Raw genomic sequence first — 12,306 nt, 5'->3', positions numbered from 1 at the left:
GCAAGCATTAAAATGTGCTATGATGAGAGAAATTTAATTAATGTAGATGCATTGATGCATTGCAGCTCTGCAATAAAAATCGCTGAAATTAAAATCACTTTGCTGTTTCTGCACTGCTCTGTTCATCTTCTACATGTTCAGCGCTTATCTTATAATGCTGCTCTGTGATGTAACATTAGCATACTTACATGCTGCCACTATCTGTAATGTATGCACACTGACAAAGCACCATAATTTGCTGCTTTGGAGCATTTAAAACACTTAACTGAGAACAGATTCTTCCTATAGGCTTTCAGACTACTTTAGTTTACCATGACTCAGCTCTTGAAATTTCACATGACAGTAATGGCTTATAAATGATTTATCTGAATGTGCCTAAAAAGATCACATGTAACCTTGTAACAAACTGCCCACTTCCGCTTTTTATATGAGTATATGGAATTTATTGTCTTTCTATGGAATTTTCATACAGTTCTCATATAGGAAACTTTGTACTTGGAGGACTTATTTTAGTAATAACTAACACCCTGTCCTAAATGGCACTCTCAGGTGATGTGGACTTTGCAGAAGTGAAGGCTATGAGACCACAAGTCCAAATCAAGTGTGCCATTTGAAACAGGGCCTAAGATTTGACCATAAAATACAAAGACACATTTACAAAACAGACAGGTATATTTGTTTATTATTAAATGAAATCACAAATTTGCTCAGTTTTGTAAGTGCTTTAGTAATGTGTCATTTCCAAGTATTTACTATATCAATGATGATGCAGCATATACAGCAAACACTACCATTCAAAAGTGTGGGGTCAGTAAAATGTTTGAGATGTGTAAGATTTTTTTTTTTTTTTGAAAGAAATTAATATTTTTATTCAAGGATGCATTTAATTGATCAAAAGTGACAGTATAGACTTTACAATGTTACAAAAAAAATAAATAATTATATTCATGAAAAAAAAAAAAAAACAGAAAAAAATGCATCAGTTTCTTGCTCTCAGACAACCTCTGGAGCTGGTTTCTCGATTTTGAGAGCTTGTTCCCCCAGCAGGCCAGAAATGGGAGTGATGTCACTGAGGATTTAATAGATTGCAGGCCTTAGAGAGCCAAGTGGAAAGTCTTGCTCATTTGAAGGGTGTCATTAATGCTCACACATGATGGGAGGGGCTCCACTGTAATTTGAAGGAACAAATGCATCTTTGTGGAAAAATATGGATGTCGGTTTGTGTGTTGCAGATGTGCGTTTGTTTCACTGTGGTGTGACATTCATTAAAGATTGCAACACGAGAGTTTGAGCCTGACAACACTGATATTTCTCTTCACAGGCAGCAGTCTTTGTTCCATGTGCTCTCTGCGTACTCTGTTTACAATACGGTAAGTGTACAATCACATCCATGTTTAATAAAGAGATGTTACATAATAGCTGACTTTGTCTGTTCTTGTCTGCAGGAAGTGAGTTACTGCCAGGGCATGAGTCAGATTGCTGCCATTCTGTTAATGTTCATGAATGAAGAAGATGCATTCTGGGCTTTGTCACAGCTTTTAACCAATCAGAAACATGCCATGCATGGTGAAGACCTCCTCTATTATTCTGGTTGTGGCTACAAATTTTAATGTTGATTTAATTGCTAGCATATTATATAAGCTTTAAAAGACTATATGACATAAAGCACACTTCTGTTCTGTTCAAAAGTTTTATTTTTTTAAATTAAATATTTTTTTTTTAATTTAATTAAATACCAAGGCTGTATTTAATTGTGTTAAAAATACAGTTATAACAGTATTATTGTGAAATGTTGTTACAATTTGAAAATAACATTTTTTAAATATGTGACCCGATCTGGCGAAATGAGTCGGAAGTCGCAACGTTCTATTTTAAGATATGGGCCGATAATGTGGAAAAACTATGAAAAAATAAAAAAATTTTTTTAAAGCTAATTTCAAAGAACAGACTTTCAAAAATAATCTCCCAAAGTTTCGTAGTCCAGATAATTGAGTAAAGGTATTTAAATGGCTATTAAATTTGACATGGTTTTACTAAATTAGCTGGAAATGAACTTCTCAACTCCTCTCGTCACTTATGAGCATTTCCCAGTATCCCCTGAAACGTCATTATCTCTGCTCTACAAATATGGTGTTACATGTTGTATAGAACCGATCAAAAAGCTTAGAAATGTAAACACACTGACCTAAACGCTGATTTTTAACAATGAGAAGCCCCGTTTCGACTGACAGGCACGCGATCGGTCTAGCCATCCTCCGGTCAGACTAGCGCGCCTTATAAAATAAAACTCCCATTTGCGTGTCTCTCTTTAAAAGCCAATAAAAATTGAATCCATATAGGTAGCACAAAAATTCTTTTTGCATACAAAACCAAAGACTTTAAACTTTCATATCAAGCCTCCAACATGCTTCTGTTGCGTTGTTTTCACCCTGTAATAATGTGTCTGAGAAATATGCGTTTACAACAAAAATAGCACAGCAGCTAACTGAATACAAGTATGTATTTCACGTGCTCATAACTTCATGAAAAATGCACAGATCATAAAAATGGCACATCAATATTTAAAGCAGATTCTCAAGATTAAAATGAATCCAAAATCAATATAATATATTACGTTGATCATAAGATATTACTCACGAAATGATTTAACATACTTGGCTAAAAACATGTCTCTCATCTCTCCGGGATGCAGTGTGTATCCAATGTTCCCTGACCCATCCATGTTCGTTTTCCAACGTGGAATAACACAGAATAGATATCATTTTAAAGCTTAGAATCTTGAAAAACTCCTAACGAGTGCTGAGAAGCACCTCTAAACCGGAGTTTACCGCCCGTTGGCGCCACCTGGCTGCGGAAAAAATGAACAACAATTTTTCAAACTATTCTTTATAATATCACCACAAAATTTGAACCAGATGCAGCTCACATATAGGAGAGCATCACCAAAAAAGAATTTTTTAGCGATCTTATTGTGTTCCTGAGTTATTTCATGTCAAATAAAAAAAGAAAAATTATTTTTAAAAAATTATATATATTTTTTGTCTTTTATCAGCTGTTTCTCGGCAAGAAAATGTCCAAATGTAATGTAATTTATATTTTCTTAACATTTAAAATGTTTTGTATCAAATGATACCTACCTTTTGACTCTCCTTGCTAGAGTTTTGGAGTTATGAGTCTTTACTTTTGTGTGTCTCTCTCAGGAAAAAAAAAAAAAAAAGAACTCTAAAAAAGCCTTCGGGTCTTAAAGTGTTAATTCAAATAAATACTTTAAAATAATTTGAGCTTCAGCCTGGTTTAATAGCATTTATACATATATAAAATTGTCTTTGGTCAAATTAAGCTGTAAAATAAATAGTTTATCCCTTTAAATGCAATGGATTTTTAAAGATATCAACAAAAAACGGGCAAAAAACTTTAAAAGCGATTTTCTCAGGTTTTCAATTGGAAAAAGAGGGCAGACAACCATAATTCAAATGTTTATATCTTTAAAACCATTCAAGGTATGACTTTGACTAGGATATCATTTTAAAGCTTATTGTCTCATCTTTCCATTGATACCAAAATCTCAATTTTGAAATTTGGGTCACTGTGACTCATTTTGCTGGATCAGGTCACATATATTATATTTTAAACTATAATTTATTCCTGTGATGGCAAAGTTGAATTTTCAGCAGCTATTAGTACAGTACATGAGAAATCATTCTAATATGCTGATTTGCTGCTCAGGTAACATTTCTATTATCATTATCAATGTTGAAAACAGTTGTGCTGCTGAATATTTTTGTAGAAATGGTGATACATATTTTTCAGGATAGCTTGATGAATAGAAAGTTCAAAAGAACAGCATTTTTAAAAAAGAAAAAAATATATAAATAATTTAAATTTTGACGTCTTTTTCAACACTTTTGATCAGTTTAATAAAGTATTAATTTCTTTCAAAAAGAAAAGTCTTAACAACCCTATATGAGATACATAACACTTTAGAATTGAACACAAGGTATTGTTGCTGGTCTTGTGTTGGGACATTTTTATCATACTTTCACATTTGCCCATCACAGGATTCTTTGTTCCTGGATTTCCCAAACTTCAGCGTTTCCAAAACCACCATGACCAGATTCTCTCCAAACTTTTACCCAAACTTAAGAAGCATTTGGTAAGATTGCTTTGGCAGTCACAAGACTGCAAAATGTAATCAGAACCTGTGAGATTAGTTAAGTTAAATATAACTTATTGTGTGTCAGTTTCTCTAATGCTGAGTTCTCTTCCTTTCTCATTCCTTTTTTTTTTCTGTTTATATGCACTCGCATCAGGATAAGGAGCAGATGTCCAGTGGGATTTACAGCACTAAATGGTTCCTCCAGTGTTTTATTGACAGGGTAAGTGTTTGATCTCAGCAGATGCATTGTAACCTAACTGACAAGTGTGTTATGTAAGCAGTGACTAGTAGATAGGTGTACCTGCTCAATCATATGCAAAGTTTAGGCATCAAAGCCAAGGAAGTGATACATCAGCTGTGTGTATATTAAAGTGCGTAATCAGGTCACTGCAGACAATGCTAAAAGTGAGTCATGAGCTAAAATGGAGGTGGAGCTTTGGCTTTATTTGAATGTAACTGATGGGTCAATGTTCTGCTCAAGTGAGAGGTGTTTATATGAAGAGATGCTGGCAGTGAGACCTGCTCAGATAAAAACTTTATCTTGAGGTGATAAGTGGACATTCAGGTTTGTACAGACAGATTTTAACAGATATTGTAAGTATGGACACAGAGAGGGGAATTGGGAATGAGTGTCATAAGCAAAGCATTCATATGGTGTGTTCACACTTGTAGTTTGGTTCTCTTGGTTCTTTTGATTTGAACCTACAGATATTACACAAAACAAAAAACAAAACATTTATGGCGTATGTTTTGTGACTGAACTTACCAAACATTCAAAACACTGCTGTGCTATGTGCTGGGCTAAACGCACTCATTGCATGAGCGCACATATGATGGTATTTTTAGCAGCTGAGAACTCGTGAAAATTATATAAAATGTGTAAAGGATTCAAAACAGCGGCATGAATTCCTCCGTAACACACACAAATCTGTTGCAAGGAAACGCGGTTCTGATGCCTGTGCTGAACTGTGATGGGCAAAGTAGTTCCTATGACAGGTATGCTTGAACATTCTGAGTCTCATCTTTGACCTCACATAATGTTTTTGGTTAGTTTAGATGTCTTTGATCCGTGTTGTGTTCATATTTCACTTAAACCGCACCAGGGTTCATTTGGAAGTGGACTTTTCAGGGGTCTTGGTCTCATATTTTTATAATAGATATTCTTATTGCAATATTGTAAATCTAGGTCTAGGTTAAGAGTACAACAACTTTAAAATCTTTAAAGGATAGCAAAAATAAATGATAAATAAATTGTAAATAATTACAACTTTTGGGGTTCGTAAGTTTTGGGGGACATAAAAGTGAAGTTGAAGAAGCACTCTAATAAGGACACTCTGATGGATGGACACATTTTGGTTAAATGAGGAAAACAGTTTAGGTAAAGTGAGTGACCATGTCTAAAGCCTGAGTAATAAGATTCAAACAAATTGTTTTTAGTTGATGTTTTGCACAGTGCACTACTTTTCTAAGCTTCTGACCACTAGTTTCTGACATCCAACTTATTTGAGTGACCTTAAATTTGATCAAAAACACCTCATTAGGTTCAGTACAGGCTGGTGATTTATGTGACAGTTTCATTTTAAAATATCTAATAAGTAGCTACAATACAGCATTGTAAAGCATGGGAATGTAGTTTGAGGTCGGTGGACTTGGCAAAGAGGAATTAGGGTTTAAGAAACTGAAAGAAAGAGGTTGAAAGAAAGTGCTTCTTCCTCTCTTTTTGTCAGGGCCTCTTGATAGAGGGAGCAGTGTACAATTAGCAGGCAGACAAGGGTGTTTCAATGTTTACTCTGCACATACACACAATCCTGTGGGTTTGGCTCTGGAGGACCGAGAGCAGCCACTGTCAGCACTGCAGAATCCGGTCCAGCTCTGTTTCAGAGCTGTGCTTGTGGACTGGCAGGATCCTCGCTGAGAGAGATCAGCTTTAGACCAACAGAGGCCCCAGTTTAAAACTATAATCGAGGATGAAGACATTCTTCAGATTTATGTTATATATTATGCTGTGAGGACATTTGTATTGAGCTGCCGGATTTTAGTTTATCCACAAACATGTCACCTTTTCCAGACTCCATTCACACTGACCTTACGTCTGTGGGATATCTTTATCCTGGAGGGCGAGAAAGTTCTGACAGCCATGGCTTACACCATCCTTCAGCTCCACAGAAGTGAGTTCCTCTTTTTACAATACTAAATTAACAACAATTTAATCCAAAGTTCTCAAAATCTATACCATATCCACAAACAACTGTTAACTAAACTGCTATTTACTTTAAACCATAATAGACTTGATTGTTTTGACATAAATTAAACCTCTCAGCACAATATGGAAATCTAACGACATAGGATTCTTCACTGTGAAATTAAAAACTTACTGTACCTATTTATGTCCAGAGCGTTTGCTTAAGATGTCTCTGGAGGACCTGAGAGAGTTCCTGCAGGAGAAGATAGGAGAGTCCATCTACCTCAATGATGACCTTGTCATAGAGCAGCTTAAAGTATCCATGTCTGAACTTCGCAAAATGAAGCTTGACTTCCCACCACCAGGTTGAGCTATTTTCTTTATATGATATCTAACTGCATGAAACTGCACACTTGTGTGTTTTCATTTGAATGTCTTTATCACTGTTGACTTAGTTAGTAGAGCTCATTGTGAGTCATTCTATGAAACAGACACCATTTGTTTCCCTCATATACAGTAGAGTATGTGTAAAAATTACTTAAGTATTTTTTGTTTAGTTGACATAATATACAATTTTATAACATAATATAAAATAATATATACTCTACCTTTCAAATGTTGGGGTCAGTAAGTTAACCCATCCAAGTGCACACACACACACAGCAGTGAGTAGTGAACACACACGGAGCAGCGGGTAGCCAATTTGCTCCAGCGCCCGAGGAGCATTGAAGGTGGTATTGAAGGTGGATGAAAGTGCTGTTCATTCATTCTCCCCACCTTCAATTCCTGCTGGTGTGAGAATTGAACCAGCGAGCGACCTTCGGGTTACACGCCTCAGGGAATACTTCATACTTTTATTCAGCAAGGACACACAATTGATCAGAAGTGAAAGTACTGTAAATACATTTATAATGTTACAAACGATGTTTTATTCCAAATAAATGCTGAATAAACTTTCTATTCATAAAGGAATCCTGAAAAACATATCATGGTTTCCACAAAAATATGAAGTAGCACAACTATTTTCAACATTGACAATATTAAGAAATGTTTCTTGAGCACAAAATCAGCATATTAGAATGATTTATGAAGGACCATGTGACACTGAAGACTAGAGTAATGGCTCAGCTTTGCCACCACAGGAATAAATTAAATTTAACAGTAAAATCTGTATTCATTATTTTGTTAATCATACTGTATATTAACATTAATGAAAACACATGCAGTGCTCCATCCACCTCACAGCATAAATTAAATTAATAAATAAATAAATATATTTTTGGCCACAGTTCATGTAGGTCACCTACATTTTCAGTCCACTCTAGTTCATTATTTCTGTGTTCGCAGCTAAGCCTGATGAGTTTCCACGGAAACCTCTGGGTCTGGAGCTGCCTGTAGTTCTGACTCCGGTCAAAAGGCTCAAAACGAGCCCCTCAGAAGATACGCCCAACAAAGCCCAGCTCATGAAACGGCCACCAGTCTCTCTGCACATCTCTCTACAGCAGGAGTCCATCATGCTGGATGACAGCCCTCCACAGGACAAGAAACCTTACAAAGATGGAGGCACCGGCAGCATGTCACCCCTCCCCTCACCCGACCCCGTTCTAGTGCACAGCCAGATTCCCCTCACACCTGACGGAATGATAGGAGCCCCCGAGGATGGCGGGGAATGGCCTCCTCCATACGAACCTCCTGTCCCAGAGCTTAATAAGACCCAAAACCAACCGGAGCTGTGTGGTTCTACTCCACTGCCAATAGTGGCTGAAACATCATCACCGGGTGAAATTACTTCAGAAACATCTCAAAACATGGAGAAGGACACTTCAGAGACAGCAGGGGGCAGTGTGGAGGGTGACTTACCCTCAGACAATTTCCAATCTGTTTCCATGCAGCCTTCCAGTATATCCAGTTCTGAAATTGGAGAGGTGCAAGATGATGAAAGTCAGAATATGGACAAATCTTTAGAGAGACTCTCTATATCGCCCAAAACCTCAACAGCCTGTGATCAGTCACAGTTACCTGCCAAACGAATCCCCACAGTCCATTCAGACCCTCTGATTCAACACCCATCCAATTCCAGCCAACACTTGCCCAAGTCAGAGACATTTTAAGCTGCCGACTAACTTTTATTCAAGTGCTTTGCTAGTGTTCCTGTGGAAAGCATTATTGATATAGCAAGTATTTTAATATTTGACTGTTCAGCAGCTCAAGTTTGTTCTGGTTGAATCCGGCCGCATTTGCACAAACATCACAGCTGGCACATTTGACCAAGATAAAGTCTTCATAAAAAAGTGAGCTGGCTCACTGTTTAATACACAACTCAGTATATAGCCAGTTGTTTTATGAACAATTGCCTTCTGACTTTTCTTCCGCACTCTCTGGCCCAGTCTCACAGGCAGGGCTTAGACTAAGTCAGGATTAGGCCTTAGTTCAATTAGGACATTTAAGTAGCTTTTATAAATGTACCCTAGAAAAAAACTTTTTTGGTGTGCATCTTGAGACAAAACAATAACACTGGCATATTTTAAGATATGTCAGTGCAAGTTGCTTTCAGCTCAAACATGCATTTTAGTCTAGGACTAGCTTAAGCCTTGTCTGTGAAACCGGGGGTCTGAGTTGGATATGGTTTGCACAGAACCTTTACTTAATAACATCACAACACCACTGATGTCTTTGCAATTTCTGTGTCCTAATATAATGAAATGGTGATAGCTGTAATGTTCTGAACCACACTGCAAAATGACTGATTTTCACTGCAGCGATCTTCACCATTCAAAATCAAGAAGTGGCTAATATGCTGTGGCTTGACAAAATATTGTAATTATTTGTTAATATCACATTACACTCCAGGTTAAATAACACAGTAGCTTACCCTTTCTGATAAGAAGGTACAGAGTAATATACTTGTAGTGTGTGGTAATTTTAATGGTCATGATCAAATAGGCTCCGTTTGTGATGTGAATCGTTTGTTGATAGCAGCTTTATGGTAATTTTGCAGTGTCCACAAGCCAATATTTATTATTCTGATAGAAAACACAAAATAGTTTAACTGAATGTGCAGCAGTATGGCTCAAAATGATCTGGCACAGTTTCATGGAGACAGCTGCAGTGTCTTTGCAATTTAAAGGAACACTCCACTTTTTTTGAAAGTAGGCTCATTTTCCAACTCCCCTAGAACTCCCCTAACTTTTGATTTTTTTTCAGTCGGTCTTAGTACACGATGTAACTACAGAAGTGTCAAGTTTTAAATAGGAAAAATATCGAAACTCTTTGGTCATTTTTGAGCGAGATGCTAACGGTCTAATCAGATTCAATGAACTATGCTAAGCTATGCTAAAAGTAGTACCTCCAGACCCTGAGATCAGCTGAATGGATTCGAAAACGGTAAAATTCAACTGTTTAACTCTAGGGGAGTTGGTTGGAAAATGAGCCTATTTTCAAAAAAAGTGGAGTGTTCCTATATATAGAACAGCTGGTGGCAATATTAAACATGGCCTTTAACAAGATTGAACAATATTTTTCTGGTTGTTTCTAACCACAAATTTCTGTACATTTGGTATTTGTACGTTCTTCATTTTGTACATTTAGCTTTTTAGATTACTGTATTTTAACGCTTATAGGATTTTGTATGTGTAACATAAATGACTTTAATGTCAGATTTGCTTTCTGATGGCCTCATCTAGCATAGGCCTACTTTTTAAAAACAAGTAACTGATCCTAGAAGGCTGTACCCAGGAAGTGCTTCAGGTTTGTTTCAACTGGTTTCACAAACTCATGCTTTGAAGTTACATATGCATTGTTTTCCCAGATCATGTTTCTCATCATTATAGACCAGTACAAAAACTACAATTTTAATCTAAAACAGAGAAAATGGAATGGAAACAGTGGAATTAAGTATTCTAAAGTAATTATACAGTCATTTATTATTGCATCTTTAAACATGTTCTCTAAGCATTTTTAAGCAGCTGTGTTGCCTCTCAGAATAACAGTGTAAACCTATTGTAAATCTGAAATGAGCAATGTATTGTTATTTATTTTGCCATTGTATTAAGACATTGATGGTTTTAAAATCTATTACAGTGTGGACTCTGTCAGATGCCGCTTGGTAAATGTCATGGTTATCAGTTTTTTTTTTTTTTTTTTAATTCAAAATATTTCAGTGCATTATTTGAGTTATGGATGGTGTACATTCCTTTTTTAAGGAGTTTTGAGAACTCCAACCAAAAGGTTTTGGTTTTATTCAGTCTGTATATAGTATATACCTATTTACTTTGTTATTCTATGTTTGAATTAGATTTGCAGAAATAGAACTTTTCTAATCTGGATTGGGCTGTGCAGATTTATTTTGAAACACACAATACGCCAGTGCTCCGTGTGACCACAAGAGGGCTCTGTAAACTAATCGTTTGTTTACAATGTATCCTCACTGATTCCTCAATCGCACTTCATTCCACGTTTTAGTTACGTGTCATATTTTCAGCAGAAGTTTAATAGCATTGTTCCTTACTTTTACGCATAGAAAACGTGTTCTGGTGAACTACATTGTAGGAGCAGCAATGTTTTAGATTTCCATCCCAGTGAGAACACGCCAGAGATTCATACCGCAGTGAGATATTTGCTAGCATCATCAGGCTACCTGTAATATGAGTATCTTTCATGTCTGTTTCCTGCTCTCGGAGGACACTGACAGCATGTGGTGACACAGGTTTGTGTGATGGATGCCACGCCTTGGCAGATTGTGAGTGCCATACATCATAATTGAGCCTCAATGAGAGAGAGAGATGATGATGATGGGCTGACAGAAATAGAGCAGACGTGAGAAAGATGACATATCATTACTCATCTTCATAATTGAGCAGGTATTGATGCGCTCATCTGTGCTGAGTTTTGCAATGCAACACTTAATACTACAAAGGTTATTGGACCGCCTTGTGATCTACTCAGTGTGACTTTCCCTGGCCTTTAACTATCTGAAGAAGAAGAAAAAAATCTCTCTTTTTTTTTTTAAAGATAGGAGTTAAAGATATAAAGCAGCTGGACCAGCAATCTTGTCAATTCATATTCAGCTTTGATCAGATTTTTTTTCAGCTCCTTTGAACTGAGACTAAATCAACTCTTACAGTTTATAACCTTTACAAGCTGAACGTTAGCACTTGCATGGAAAGGCTGAGATTACACCTCTCTTTCTCCTCCTGGTTTATGCCTGAGGTTATCCATTTAAAGACGGGTTTATCATGACTGTGCCTTGGTGTTTCAGCATCCCAAACAAGGAAGACAGACATCGCCTTTGAAAGGTTATAGGTGCCTGAATGAATAGAGCTGTTATCCAGCCCTCCTCTATGAGCCTTTAATAATAAACTATTCCAGTAGAGTTTTAGCAATGGTTCAAAACAGAAATGCTGCAAATATCATCTTACCATCTTATCGTCTTAAACATATAAAGAGATGATTTATATAAACACTAAGATGAACAATACAATGAACAGTTCACTTGTGATTGGATATACAGTGCCTACAGAAAAGCATACCCCTTTGAAATACTTTGTCGTACAGCCTGAAATCAAAACCCATATATATATATACATACTGTATGTATATATATATATATATATATATAACTTTTTCAGCTTTATTTACAAATTTTGCCTTACAACATCAAAGTAATTAAAGAAAAATGAATGAATTAATAAAAAACTGAAAAACTAGAATAACAAATCCCCTGATGTAATACTTCATAGAGCCACCTTTTGCTTTCATTGCAGCCATTAACCGGCTTGGAAAAGTCATCAGCCATCAATCTTTATGTCTTTACTAGCTTTGCATACTTGTATTTGGGAATATTTGCCCATTCTTCCTTGCTCAAGTTCAGACCAATTCTGTGGTAAGCAGCAATGGACATTTCTATTCAAGTCAATCCACAGATGTTCTGTCGGATTTAAGTCAGGGCTCTGACTTGGCCACTCAAGGA

The 12,306-nt window shown here is 36.4% G+C and overlaps 1 protein-coding gene across 3 annotated transcripts in view; it reads left to right on the top strand.

Annotated features, from left to right (window-relative positions):
• Positions 1-9,582, top strand: part of si:ch211-288d18.1 (USP6 N-terminal-like protein) — a 33,734-nt gene extending 24,152 nt beyond the window's left edge. For all 3 annotated transcript variants that reach the window (XM_048185167.1, XM_048185168.1, XM_048185169.1), the window contains exons 8-14: positions 1,322-1,370; positions 1,446-1,566; positions 4,059-4,153; positions 4,311-4,376; positions 6,225-6,324; positions 6,551-6,703; positions 7,686-9,582. In XM_048185167.1, coding sequence (XP_048041124.1) covers positions 1,322-1,370; positions 1,446-1,566; positions 4,059-4,153; positions 4,311-4,376; positions 6,225-6,324; positions 6,551-6,703; positions 7,686-8,449 — 1,348 coding nt within the window. In that variant the 3' untranslated portion in view covers positions 8,450-9,582. The remainder of the gene's footprint in view (positions 1-1,321; positions 1,371-1,445; positions 1,567-4,058; positions 4,154-4,310; positions 4,377-6,224; positions 6,325-6,550; positions 6,704-7,685) is intronic.
• Positions 9,583-12,306: the final 2,724 nt, after the last annotated feature.

The sequence above is a fragment of the Megalobrama amblycephala genome, linkage group LG3, assembly GCF_018812025.1.
Source record: "Megalobrama amblycephala isolate DHTTF-2021 linkage group LG3, ASM1881202v1, whole genome shotgun sequence".
In the NCBI taxonomy this organism is placed as follows: domain Eukaryota; kingdom Metazoa; phylum Chordata; class Actinopteri; order Cypriniformes; family Xenocyprididae; genus Megalobrama; species Megalobrama amblycephala.
Note: the sequence above shows the minus strand (reverse complement) of the source record. Positions and strands in the feature narration are given on the sequence as shown.